At 49.4% G+C, this 14,346-nt stretch overlaps 1 protein-coding gene across 5 annotated transcripts in view; it reads right to left on the bottom strand.

Moving 5' to 3' along the window:
• Positions 1-13,630, bottom strand: part of MLXIP (MLX interacting protein) — a 58,391-nt gene extending 44,761 nt beyond the window's left edge. For 3 of the 5 annotated variants that reach the window (XR_003793071.1, XR_003793072.1, XM_029219937.1), the window contains exon 1: positions 13,122-13,534. Coding sequence is in view for 3 of the 5 variants with exons in the window: in XM_029219937.1 (XP_029075770.1) it covers positions 13,122-13,534 (413 nt within the window). In the remaining 2 variants the exon portion in view is untranslated. Of the gene's footprint in view, positions 1-13,121 lie in introns of all 5 variants that reach the window. The other 2 variants (XM_029219920.1, XM_029219946.1) reach the window with 1 other exon arrangement.
• Between the last annotated feature and the right edge of the window lie 716 nt (positions 13,631-14,346).

Here is a 14,346-nt window from a genome sequence, read left to right as displayed (position 1 = left end):
ACTGAGCTCACATTCCCAAATGGCAAACGTCGCCTGGAGCTGAGTGATGGCTGCCCCCTCTAGACCAGGCACGTACCCTCCAGCTCACGACAGACCCCTCCACTCCCTGCTGCCCTTCCATCAGGGAGGCCCAGTCAACTGCAGTTTATGCTTGCGTGATTTTCATAATAAAGAAATGTTTCTCTGTAACCACGACTACCTCAAAAGCCAGAAAATAAAAGACAGCAAATGTCCTCTCTGCCTTACCGATGACCACTTTATTTCCTGGTCGTTGTGGGCATTTGACTTTGTGACCCCTGACCCAGACAATGTTAAAAGAAAAAAAGGTCTTATCAGGATAACCTTAGGGTGATTTACCAAGCTATGAGGTAACTTGGAGAGCCGAATTCCTGAGTCGATTTTAATCTAGGGGAAATGCCCAGGACAGGTCACCTTCCCAAACAGTCTCTCATTTACTGTACACAGAAGAGATGGAAGATAGAGAGTCATGGAATTTCTAGACACTGACATATTTAGGATCTTCAAGATCATATCGTCCAGTGCTTCCCAAGTAAGCCTCCCTGAAGATAATGCTGAAAAACTAAACTGTTTGGATTTTTTTTAAGTAACAGCTTTACTGAGACATAATTTACACACCATGAAATTCACCTTTTAAAAGTGTTCACTGGTTTCTAGTATATTCACAATGTTGTGTAACCATCACCGTTCCCTAATTTTAGAGCATTTTCATCACTCCTTTAAAATACCCCATACTTGGGCTTCCCTGGTGACGCAGTGGTTAAGAATCCGCCTGCCAATGCAGGGGACATGGGTTCGAGCCCTGGTCCTGGAAGATCCCACATGCCGCGGAGCAACTAAGCCCGTGTGCACAACTACTGAAGCCCATGCGCCTAGAGCCCGTGCTCCGCAACAAGAGAAGCCAGTGCAATGAGAAGCCCGGGCACAGCAACGAAGAGTAGCCCTCGCTTGCCACAACTAGAGAAAGCCCGCGCACAGCAACGAAGGCCCAACAAACACAGCCAAAAATAAATTAATTAATTGAAAAAAAAACCCATACCCATTAGCAGTGACCATCCACCCTTCCCTCCCACAGCAACCACTCCTCCACTTTCTGCTTTATGGGTTTGCCTAATCTGGACATTTCATACAAATGGAATCACAGCACGTGGTCCATTGTGACTAGTTTCTTTCATTCAGCAAAATGTTTCCAAGGTTCATCCATGTTGTAGCATGTGTCAGTACTTCATTCCAAAAGTTGTTTTCAATATTTTCAAACATATTTATTTGTCCATGATAAAGCCAGATGGCCACTGTTTAAATAATGTGATTTTTCTCATTTTTCTAACATTATGAACATTTTCAAACATACAGAAAAATTGAAAGAATCAGATGGTGAACGCCCATGCACCCACCACCTGAATGCTACGATTACCTCTTTGATGTATTTACTTTATCAAAATTCATCTACCCACCGAACAACCCATCTTATTTTGCTTAAGCAGTGGTTCTCAAAGTGTGATTTGGAGACCCCTGAGGGCCCCTGAGACCCCTTCTGGGTCCAGGATATCAAAACTATTTTCAAAATAATACTAAGAGGTTATTTTCCTTTTTCACTCTCATTCTCTCAAGAATGGTGAGGTTTTCCAGACATTCGATATTGCAGCAGACGAATGCAAAAGCAGATATAAGTATCCAGCTGTCTTCGAACTAAGCATTAACTAAGAGATTTGCAAATGGGTAAAACAATGTCATTCTTCTCATTATTTTTTTTGAAAATAGTTGTTCTATATAAAGATATGTTATTTATGTAAACATGGTAAATGGGGTTTATTATTTTTTAAAGTACTTTAACAAATATTTTTACTTTTTCTCAATTTTCATTTCTAATATAGTAAACATCGATATAATCCACAAACAAAAGCTCTTTGGGGTTCTCAATATTTAAGAGCACAAAGAGGTCCTGAGACCAAAAAGTTTGAGAGCCACTATTTTAAAGCATTTCAAAGATAAGATGCTGACATCAGTACACTTCGTCCCTGAGTTCAACATTTGTCAATGGTTCTTTTTGTTTTGGGTGAGATTTACACATAATAAAATGCACAAATCTTGAGTGTACCATTCAGAGAGTTCTGACAAATGTATACACAACCCCTTCATGATATAAAACGTGCCCATCATTCTAAAAGGTTCTCCCCTGCTTCTCACCAGCCAGTCCCCTCTTCAACCTCCCTCACAGGCAGGGACTGGTCTGATTTCTTTTCACCGTAGATTAGCTTCGCCTATTCTAGAACGTCATATAAATGGAATCGGTATACAATCTTTTAGGTAAGGCTTGTGTCACTGGACGTAATGTTTCTGAGATTCATCTGTGTTGCTGCACATACCAGTAGTTTGTTCCTTTTAATTGCTGAGTACAATTTGTTTCTAAGGCTTTATCTCTCAAAAACATGAGGTCCATGGAAGAAAAATAAGATTGGTAAACATGATTCTAGTCTAACCCCTCCCTTCCCCTCTCACTTTTTTTCTTTCTTTACGGTTAAAGACACCCAGACTTGTGAGGCTAAGGGATATGCTGCCAACCAGTGGCACCACTATCCAGTGGAGTTGAATCCATCATCTTTCCACCATATTCACTGCCATTTCCTGTTCTCACCTTGTAAGGAACTTCCTAGCTGAATCTGCAAGAGACCTTTACTACAGGAAATGGAAAAGTCAACATCCAAATAATGAAGCTACTAGGCTTCCCTCAAAAACTTGCCTGTCAATGAATGGATAAACAAAATATAGTATATTGACACAATGGAATACTGTCCAGGAATAAAAAGGAACAAAATATGGGTATGTGTTATAAACATGGATGAACCTTGCACACATTACACCAAGTGAAAAAAGCCAGACACAAAAGACCACGTACAGTATGATTCCATTTATATGAAATGTCCAGAAAAGGCACAGACAAGCAGATTATAGACACAGAAAGCAGATTAATGGTTGTCTGGGGCTAAAGTGGGAACCGGGATTAAACGTAAAAGGGCAGGAGGGATCTTAGTGGGGTGATGGAATATTCTAAAACTGGATTGTGATAATGACCGCACAACAAAAAAATAAATCAATGAACTGCACACTTACAATGACTGCATCTTATGGTACATGAATATACCTTGATAAAGCTGTTAACAACAACAACAACAAAAACTTGTCTGGACAAGTGGAAGAAAGAGTCTTGCTCCAAGGCAGAGAATGATCCGTTTAATAATTTAAAGAACAAAGGAGGCAATGTAAAAGACCCCGCTACTCAACTGGAAAATAGTTGTTTAAAACAGCAAGCTAATATAATCATATACTGTTTTAAGAATTCGCTGAAAGTGTTTCATTTTATAAGTTTATTTATTTATTTTTGGCTGCGTTGGGACTTGGTTGCTGCGTGCGGGCTTTCCTCTAGTTGCGGCGAGCGGGGGCTACTCTTCGTTGTGGTGTGCAGGCTTCTCATTGCGGTGGCTTCTCTTGTTGCAGAGCACCGGCTCGGCACGTGGGCTTCAGTAGTTGTGGCACTTGGGCTCAGTAGTTGTGGCACTCGGGCTTAGCAGTTGTGGCACTCGGGCTTAGCGGCTCCGCGGCATGTGGGATCTTCATGGACCAGGGCTCGAACCCGTGTCCCCTGCACTGGCAGGCGGATTCTTAACTACTGCGCCACCAGGGAAGTCCGAAAGTGTTTCATTTTAATAAATAAGAGGAATTTATAAATTCACTTCCTCTAGAAAGCATAGTATCCAGCTATCTGGGCAGGTCCCATAAGATGAGGTAGTCCATTTGCAAATGGGTCAGTTACCACCTGAGCATATGAAGGGGTTCTTTAGGTTGTTTTTTGTTGTTGTTTTGTTTTTCAATAAATTTATTTATTTTATTTATTTATTTTTGGCTGCATTGGGTCTTCGTTGCTATGCGCGGGCTTCTCATTGTGGTGGCTTCTCTTGTTGCGGAGCACAGGCTCTAGGCGCACTGGCTTCAGTAGTTGTGGTGCGTGGACTCAGTAGTTGCGGCGCACAGGCTTAGTTGCTCTGCGGCATGTGGCACCTCCCCAGACCAGGGCTCGAGCCCATGTCCCCTGCATTGGTAGGTGGATTCCTAACCACTGAGCTACCAAGGAAGCCCTTGGTTGTCTTTTAAAAAGCCAGAATATTGGGTAAATATCTAGAAACTAGGTTAATTCTCCTACTTTCTACATAAGAAGCTGTTTTTTGTTTTGATGACTGTTTGTTCCATGGTGACAGAGCAAAAGAGGCTGCCTTCTTCCCTATGCCCACAAGCCACAGAGGGAAGAAGTGGTAACTAGCTTTCAAAATAGACCCTGCTATGCACAGAATATTCCTCAACAGTGTAACTGTGCTAACACAATCCCCACGGGGTCCCCTCTGCACTGCTGTTCCTACCAGCAGCCTGCTTCTCCCTGCTGTCCCTTTATGAGCTCTTTGCTCCCTGGCCTCACTCTTCACTGTTCCTCAATCGGATTCTTTATGTTCACTTCCGAGACTCAAAAGCTATTGACAAGGAATTCAGTTTCTGGAATTATTTTTCCAGATCTTGTACGTCCTTCTGGAGCTACCAAATAACCTCTTCTACACTGCCTCCTCCTAGAAGGTTTGTCTGCTGGTGCAGTTTGACCCCAAACACATTAGGAATGCTAGATCTGGAGAAGTTTCCTTGTAGGGCATTCAAGACCAGGCGGTACTCCTCTACCACAAGCAGACCCAAGTGAATAAAAAATATCATTCGGGATATGATAGTATATATTTCACAGGAAAAAACAACAACAACAAAAAACTGCCATCCCAAATACAAGCTCAAAACGCCAAAACCTCCCACAGCCAACTGGCCCCTCATGAGGCACAACAGGGGTTAGGGAGGCAAGACAGAGCAGCTGGGACAGAAGAAAGAAGCCCGGCGCCTGGACTGGTCTAGACTGGTCAGGGCTAAGTGGAGAACTGCTCTGGAGACAGTGAGGACCTCCCTGGACACCACGGTATCCCCCGATGCTGACAGCCCCTCGCAGCCCCTTCCCGGGGAGCTGCTCCGCCCACGGCCCACGTGGCCAAGTTTAGTGAACAGCGCAACACAGCAGGGTCCTCAGCACCACTCACACCAGCCACGTACGTGGCTGACAGGGCTCCCTCGGCTTCCTCTTTTCACCCACGGCTCAGGCCAAAACCCTCAGGGTCCCTGCTGATTCTTTCTTTCCTTACATCCCCTAGGTCCGATCCACCGGCAAGCCCAAAGCCGCCCTGCATCCACGCACTTCTCACCACCTCCGCTGCCCCCACCCTGGGACCCACGTGCGCTCCCCTTGCCCTCCATCCCCTAGTCCCCACTGAGCAGCCTCAACAAGCCAACTCCCCAGAGCGATGAGCAAATATCCTGACCTCTCACCACCCACCAACGCCCCTTCCCTCCTCTTCTCCTACCACTCACCCTGCCCTCAATGTTCTAGCCACGCTGGCCTTCTTCCTAGCCCCGGAATGTGCCAAATTCATTCCACCTTGGGCCTCTGCCTCGGGCTCTTCCACCGCCTGGAATGACTACCCACGTCTGGTTCCCACTTGCCACTCAGGTTTCAGTTCAACCTGAAATGTCACCTCATCAGAACACTTCTCCGACCCGCGGAGATACGGTGTCCCCCACCCTGCCCACCCCCATCACTTTCCACCTCCCAGCGTGTTTTATGTTCTTTATTGCAGTAACGATATAAACCTGATTTGCACACTGAATCCCCCAACTGACAACAAACTCCATGATTTCACAATACCTGCAAGTCAGGTCATTGTGCCGTACACCATAAATGTGTACAGGGCTGTATGTCACCTATATCTCAATAAAACTGAAAGGAAAAAAAGAATATAAATGCCATGAAGGCAGATGACTAATCGGTCCTGTTTACTACTGTACCCTGAAAGGCTAGAACAGTGCCTGGCACACAAGAGAGGCCTGATTAATACTTCTGGAAGGAAAGGGCATCCTGTCCAAAGGCCATGGCTCGACTCATGCTCTGGGGTCCCTGAGGTGCTGCTCAGAGAGGGAGGGCGCTGCTGGTCTCCTTCTCAAGTAGCTGAATTGGAGACGATGGACTAATTTAATTAGACAATTGGCAAAGAGCACTGACAGTAATGGGAAGCTTTAAGCAGGTCTGTGTGCGAAACACAGGCCACCGGCGAGCTCCAGTCAGGCAGACGCAGAAGCTCCCAGAAGCAAGAGCTTGGAAGCAGAGAAGAGCAGGACAGCAGGTGAGAGCGCCAGCTGGAAGCAGAAGATCCCAAAGAAAAGCAGAGCCTGAGAGAGGAGCTGAGTCACTTGATGGGGGTGAACCTTAAGGGAAGGGCAAGCTCCCCCTGCCGAGGGCCCACAGTGCTCTGGGACCCAACTCCAGTGTGCACTGAAGCCCGGCAGTCCTGGTAACCCTGGAGGCTCACGGGAGTACCAGCACCCTTCCTGACCCCTGCACTAAACCCCCATCACACGCGCTAGCACCAGAGGGTCCCTGATCCACACGGCCAAAAGGGCTCTGCCTAAAACTCAAGCCCTGTGGCCTGGAATTCTAACCACAGACAGAATTCCAACAAGATAGAAAATACCTAAGATATTTGCTGTCTGAACTGCACATTTTATACCCAAGAAGTAACTCAATTCTGGGGAACAGGAGCTCACACTCTGAATTTTTCATCAGCCATATAAGAATCCTGAAAGATAAGTACTATTAACTTTCTACAATACCCTACTCTAGAAACTGTGCTAGGGAACCATGATAAGACCACTTTACAGACTTTCTTTTATATCGAGGGCCCTCCTATCACTAGATCCCCTGAAGTGGTGCCTAATACACTCAGCACAGCTTGACATAACTGCAGGGTGGGCTGCTATGCTCTCCTGTGGGGGAAGAAGCCTTAAGAAAGACTTTTATACTTGTGTTATGTGCTTAAAAACATCATCTCAAAAAACTTTTGAGACCGGTCTGCATTAGTTTCCTATTGCTGCTGTAACAAATGACCACAAAACGAGTGGCTTAGAACAACACAAATTCACTGTCTTACAGTTCCGGAGGTCAGAAGTCTGAAACGGGTCTCTGGGGCTAAAATCAAGATGTCAGCAGCGCTGGGTCCCGTCTGAGGACTCCAGGGGAGAATCTGTTTCCTTGCCTTTTCAAGCTTCTAAAGGTTGCCCATATTCCTTAGCTCATGGCCCCTTCCTCCATCTTCCAAGTCAGCAACATCAGGCCAAGTCCTTCTCCCGCTGCTCCCTCTCTGGTTCTCTTCTGCTTTCCTCGTCTACCTTTAAGGACGCTTGTGATTGATTACACTGGGCCCACCCACATAATCCAAAATAATCTCCCCACTTTGAAGGCAGCCGATCAGCAACCCTAGTTCCTCTTTGCCATGTAACCTAACATACTCACAGGTCCCGGGGATTAGGACATGGACGTCTTGAGGGGCCACTCATCTGCCTACAGCCCCAGTCCGTGTGGGTCACAACACAAACACTACCCAGCAAAACAACACCTCGTTGTCCCACTCCACACCAACACCCCTAAAGCACTGTTCCACAGAGGGTGTATTTGTCTTTGCGGAGCTGAAGATAAACAAGGTTCACCAGAGGCAAGTTTCTGATGTTGGCCGCTTAGGCCCCTGAGCTTCCCTTTTCAATTCCATATATAGTTCTTAGGCACCCAGTACGTGCCAGACAACTGTTAGGCTCCGTGGGAAAGTCAAAGGTGAAGAGAGCAGGAATCTTGGGAAGTCAGGTCTGTGGAAGAAGACCACACAGAACCAATAAGGTCGTGGATTTGCAGAGGATTGTGGCATTCACTCCCTTCGAGAAAGACGGCAGGGCCACAGTCTCGAAGGAAGGGCAGGATTTTACCAGTGGGGAAGGGCAGCCGAGGAAGGGCATGGAGCTGCCTAAGGGCATTTGTTCTCCCCATCTTGGTTTCTCCCGCCTTACATTCCTAGAGGAACTGGCACTTTTACCTCCTCTCTTACAGAACTGCAGGCTTCTGTGAGCAGATGAGGGAGGTGACTTTTCAACTCCTTTTCAGCTCCCAGAGACACCGCCTTGGACAAGCTGCCTCACCTCCCAGCAACAGGGCAAATTAACTTCTGTGCTCAGGTTTTCTTTCCTTTTTTTTTTTTTTTTTTGTAAGTTTTAAAAATAGGAATTCCATCATCACCTGCCTGAGAGGGTTACTGTGACTTAGGACAACGCAGAGACTCCAGGAGGGCGGGAGTTGCTCAGCTGGTGCGAATTTTCTTCCCTCCTCCCACCCTAGCAGATGAACTCCCTCCACCCTCCCCTCCAACCCCTTTCCCCGGGCTCTTCCCAATTTGATCACCCTTCTTCGCCCTTCCATCAGGAAGGCAATCAGCCATTCAGCCTCTACAGAAAAAGGAAATTTGGTCCTGGACTACCAACAAGGAGAAGATAGGCAAAAGGAACTCTGGGGCTTCCTGCATGATTTTTGACAACACGGGGAAGGGGAGATAGGTATGAAAGCCCAATGTCAGGGGAAACTGTCCACACTGATCCCGATTATGCAAACACACACACACACACACACACACACACACACACACACACTCTGGCCTTCGGCACCCTGCTTGGTGCTGCCGTTGGACCTGGTTCACGTTGTTTATCATAGCCCTTGCTAACTGTTTTACAACTGTCTGTTTATCTGTCCCCCACCCCAGGTTTGTGAGTTCCTGGAGGACAGAGACGGTCTTTTCTCATCTCTGCAGCCCGCACTCCCATCTCAGTGCAGCCCTTTAATGGACACCATATTATGATTAAAGACCAAAGAAAGCGCAAGAGAAGAGAAACTGCTTCTCTTCAGCATGGTTGCAGAAGAATAAAACTAATTTAGTCATTTGTGTAAATGGTTCCCATTTACAGCTAGTTATCGCACCTAGGATTAGAAAGTTCCTCTATGGAAAACTTAAAACTTGAAGGAGGAGATGCTCTAAACCTTTAATCCTTGGGGATCAGGAACAGAGGGTTACTATACATACGTATACAGGGTTACATTCTAGAAACTCATATCCCAAGGCTATCTTACAGGTCCAAATTAAAAGGTCTCCTCAAATATCCACTGGAGCAGAAATCCACTGTCCAGAAAGCTACTGCTTATCTTTAAATACATAAAAGAACTATCTCTCCCCCCGCCCCCCAGACATTCACACCAAGGCTCCCTAATAAAGAGTTATGTAAAAAGAGAAGCGATGGGCTTCCCTCGTGGCACAGTGGTTGGGAGTCCACCTGACATTGCAAGGGACATGGGTTCGAGCCCTGGTCCGGGAGGATCCCACGTGCTGCGGAATAACTGGGCCCGTGAGCCACAACTACTGAGCCTGCTCTCTAGAGCCCGTGGGCCACAACTGCTGAGCCAACACTCTAGAGCCCGCGAGCCACAACTACTGAAGTCCGCGCGCCACAACTACTGAAGTCCGCGCGCCTAGAGCCCGTGCTCCGCATCAGGAGAGGCCACCGCAATGAGAGGCCCGCGCACCACAACGAAGAGTGGGCCCCTCTGGCCGCAACTAGAGAAAGCCCGTGCGCAGCAACGAAGACCCAACGCAGCCAAAAATAACATAAATTTTAAAAAAGAGAGAGAGAGAGAAGCGAAACCAAAACCAACCACAAAAAGCTATCTACTAGATGTGTTCAGAATCCACGTGGGTGATTTACACGTGTGACATTCCTCACAGTGTTAAGAGGGCAAGGACCATGAACTATGTTCTAGAGTGCATAGCTCCTTTGTGGGGCCTTAGAAAGTATGGACAAACCAAGAATGCATCCATTTAGCATTTGTCAGGCAGGCATTTGAAAGCCACACTAAAGACCCCAGTCAGATTCGTTATTTCCCTCAGTTTACAGATAAGAAACTTGGGCTCCTAATAAATGTCAGCTGAATGAGGACGCAGAATGGATTCAGCCCATTAAACCTCCTCTTGCCTCTTATTTGTCAGGTACTAGACACATCCACAGACATTATCTCAGTTAATCCTCACTTCCACCCTGCAGCGGAGCTTTATCCTCCCCATTTTACAGTGGCAGACAGGAAGCCTTAGAGAAGGGAAGCCATGAACTTCTAAGCTCTGCCTTGGGGAGAGGCGACTTCTTCCCCTCCCAAACGTCCCAGTAATTGAACACACACTGTGGGACCAAGGCAAGATGTTTCACTACAGGGCTTCTTAGCATCACAGTGTGGGAAGGACAGGGATGCCAGCTGCATGAAGCTGGAATCCATCCGCACTGTCACTTGCCCAGGTGGACCACGGGGCACATTCACACCTAGTCCCAACTCCTCAAAGACCCTATTCCCCCACCCGAAGTCAGTCTTGCCAAAGATCCTTCAGGAGTGCACGTTCAGGAACAGATCATATTCAGAGTCCCTAGGCCACTTCACACGACTGGGGAAAAAACAACCACAACTTCCCCTGCACTTAGTTCCTCCCCCAAAGAGCTGTTGAGCCTCATCTGGAAACAGCTGGGAGGCAGCAGTTAACAGGAAACCAAACCAAAAAAAAAGCACAGAGTGTACCAGGGAGAGTTAGGCGGCTAGAACGAAGAGGCCAGGGGACAGACAGGAAGTTGAAGTTAGAAAGAGCCTAGGCCACAAACAGTCAGACAGAAGAGGAGGCCCAGCTGGCCTTCCTCTCAGCCCCAGGAGCAGAAAACCTGGAAACCAGTGGTGAAGGCTCACACCGCACTGAAAGGGAAGTCGGGCCACCTCTGGGGTTGACTCTTCTCTCTTCCCTGCCCCCCATATCTCAACCCCCCCTTCTCTGAAAGCCAGCTAGTGGTCGTGCAGGACAGCTGAGGTCAGAAACTCACATCTGTTCTCACGCTGCTTTCTGGGCCAGAGGCTACAGCCCAGACAACTGGTTTCGAGTCACTCCTCTGTCAATCTGTACCCGGGTTCCACACTGCCAACTAAACTCTGGGGCCATCCAAACGAGCCCCACGCGGAGACACAAAGAGCATCTTCATGAGAAATTACTAGGTGGACACATATCAGGGACCTGCAGTGGCAGGACTCTACATGGGGAATGACAGCAAAGCAGGAGAGCCAAAGGGGCTGGCGGTCTTGAAGAACCAGGTAAGCCTCAAACCAAACTAAGGGTGCATTTTGCAACCAAGAAAGTTAAATGAGCAATGGACAGTTGCCAAAATATTTTTGAAAGAAGTGAAAAAAAAATACCATTACTAAAATTCTTTGGTGTTATTTAATAATAAGCCTTTAGGTTATCCAAACGGAGGGCAAAGTGGGGAGACTGGTTTATTTTTCCTTTAGCAGAGCTTAGGTGAGTGCTTTCGAGCCCATGCCTCCTGCTACGCAATCAACCATTCTCTCTTTGTACGCGGAGAAGTTTATATTAAAATAAAGAAGAGGATTAAGTTCGCTTAATAAAGCACATTCCTGTCTTTCACCTCCAATTTTGTTTGAAAGGGCTCTCTCACACTGTAGCATATGCTACAATCTAGTTGTGTTTGATTCCAATGAAGTGCTCAAAATTTGAGACTGGGTAAGCAGGGCTAAACGAGGGCAGAGGGCTGCAATCTCAATGCCGTTTGGTTTTTTTTTTTTAAAAAAAAAAAACAGAACATCTTCACAGGTTCAGTGCCAGCTCAAACTGGCAAGACCAGAGAATCAGAGCAGAGCCTAACCAATGTGCCACGCAAGGGGGGTTGGAGGAGAGCTCTGGGTAATGTAATGCAGCCATGTGGCAAACAAACCATCAGGGAAGCCATCAAGAGAGGAAATGGGGGCGGGAAGAGTGGGGTGCGTTTCAGGAACATAACAAAGGAACAAGTTGACTAATCATTTATTCCAGAGGGGAAAATGCCACCCAGAGCCATGTATATCTAGTGTTTCAACTTCAGGTAAATGTGTACCTTGGATATATTTGGGGTTCCCTACTCTCCAAAAATAGGGGGGAGGGGGAGGGTAACGTTCCTACTCTTCTTTACACTGCTTCTGGAGTCTCCAAGGAAACTTTCCCTGCGCTGCCTGCAGACTAGACCTGAGACAACCCCAGCCAGTCCAGTTACTACTGCAGTAACCTCCACTCTGCGGAGATCCTATCATGAGCTTTGGGCAGGGCTGGGCTGCTCTGTACTGCAGCTAGTCCACAGGAGTTCTGTTGCTGAGGCAGAAATTATCGGAAGCAAATACCTAACAAACACACCGAGAAAGGGAGAGTGGAAGGCCACGTTAACCCATGAGGACCACGCATTTCTGTGACTTAGAAAAAAGGGATCTCCGCCTAGACCCGGAGCCACAGGTCAGGATGGTGCCTGGGATGCCTGCCCTAAACACTGACATCTCCATATAACGTTTCAGAGCCAGCCAAAGAACCCTCCAGCTTGCCAGGAGGACAGCCTGCACCTCCAAGAGCTGTGGCTCCAAGTCTTCCTAGGAGGCAGCCAGGGCCCATCCGAAGTTGGGGGAGGGCCTCCCAATAAAGGGGATGTGAGAGGACCCAGCCTCCCTCTGCTGGGGCAATAAGAAAAGGAGCTCACACTCTTCTGGAGCAATTAATTATGTGCCAGGTACTGGAATAAGCACTTTACCTGCTGTTCCATCCCCACAGCAGCCAATGGTGGCAGACACTACTGTCATCCCCTCTTTATAACGGAGGAAACAGGCTCAGAAATTTGACTCAACCATTAAATACTGGAACCAGCGACTTTAAGCCACCCTGGACAGGTGGTCCTAACCACTACTGGCAATTGCTGGAAACACACAAAGCTTTTGGGGGAAGGGTGGATAAAGTCGCGTAACACAAGGTACAGCCTGTATTTACACCTTTTTCTTACCCGAAATCGGTGGCCTCGGAATTGGAGGTGAGGGCCTGCATGGGGAACGTGAGGCCGGAAGAACCCAAGCCCTGCTGACAGGGAAGAGGCCAGGACCCCCGCCCCTCTCGCTTCCACTAGGGACCCCAGACCCATAAACCCTCCTGAAGAGGGAAGACCCAAAGCGAATGCCTGAAGCTAAGAGATCCCCAGGCGGCCCAGCCCTCCACGCTTGTTTTGTCAAAGGGAGCTCCGCTCGAGAGGTGGGGCCGGCCGGGTCCTACCTGTAGGCCAGGGTCATGCACTCGAAGAGCTTGGTGAGCGAGGCGTCGATGGACAGGTGGCAGGAGCTGGTCTTGCCGAAGCTGTAGGTCTGGCACGTCTGCTTGTTGACCGTGTCGAAATCGTAGCCCTTCTTGGGCGGGTGCTCGCGGTGCGGCGACGACACCATGAAGTGGCCGCTGTGGATGATCTGCTGGCGGCGCGGAGGCTCTTCGCTGCCCGACCCGGCCTTGGGCGGCAGTGGCGCGGCGCTCGCGTGGCCCCGGGCCGGGGTGGCCGCGCCGGAGGCAGGCGGCGGAGACGGCTCATCCGTGTCCGAGTCGTCGTCGTCCTCGGGCACCTGGGGCTTGAGCAGCACCGCGCGGCCCCGGCTGCGGGGCCGACGCGGGGAGCACATGAAGACGTCGGCGGCCATGGGGGGGCCCGGCCGGGGGCATCCCCCGGAGCCCGGGGCGACGCGGGCGAAGAAACGTGACGGGGCGCCGGCCCGGCCCGGCCCGCGCGCCGACTGTCCGCGAGCGCGCGGCGGGGCGGGAGGGGGAGGGCACGGGCCGTCAGGGCCGCCTCGGCGCCGGCCCCGGCGTGACGTCACCGGCGCGTCTCGGCCAATCGGGCGCCCGCTTCGGCCTCTTAAAGGCGCAGGGGAACCTTTCCGTGTCTGGGCGGACAAAAACGGGGGGCAGGGGTAGGCGGAGGCCACGCCTCCAGGCCCCGCCCCTCGCCACCCCCTTCCCTCCGGGGTGCTGCGGGACTTGGTAACCGGGCGGTGCCACTCTCCAGTGTCTTGGCCTAGGAGAGGCGTTGGCCGAGCGGGCCGTGCCGATCCCGCCCCACGCTCCGGGGAATCGTTCTGCTGCCTCGCCGCAGGCCGGGCGGGCGCTCCACGTGGTGGGTGGGGGTGGCGCTCCTTCCGTCTCCCAGGCCCTGCAGGGTCCGGAACTGCGGCTTTTCACAGATGTTGCTGGGCGCTGTGGGTTTTGTCCCCATTTTATTGATAAAGCTGAGTCGCTGAATACCAAAGGGGTTTTTCTAACGCGAAATCAAGCTTCACTGGACTTCCCTGGTGGCGCAGTGGTTAGAACCCGCCTGCCAATGCAGGGGCACAGGTTCGAGCCCTGGTCTGGGAAGATATCGTATGACGCGGAGCAACCAAGCCCGCGAGCCACAACTACTGAGCCCACGTGCCACAACTACTGAAGCCTGGGCGCCTAGAGCCTGTGCTCTGCA

Source organism: Monodon monoceros, unplaced genomic scaffold, assembly GCF_005190385.1.
Source record: "Monodon monoceros isolate NGI ecotype Baffin Bay Population unplaced genomic scaffold, NGI_Narwhal_1 Super_Scaffold_1, whole genome shotgun sequence".
NCBI classification, from domain to species: domain Eukaryota; kingdom Metazoa; phylum Chordata; class Mammalia; order Artiodactyla; family Monodontidae; genus Monodon; species Monodon monoceros.
This window is presented reverse-complemented; position numbering and strand designations above follow the sequence as displayed.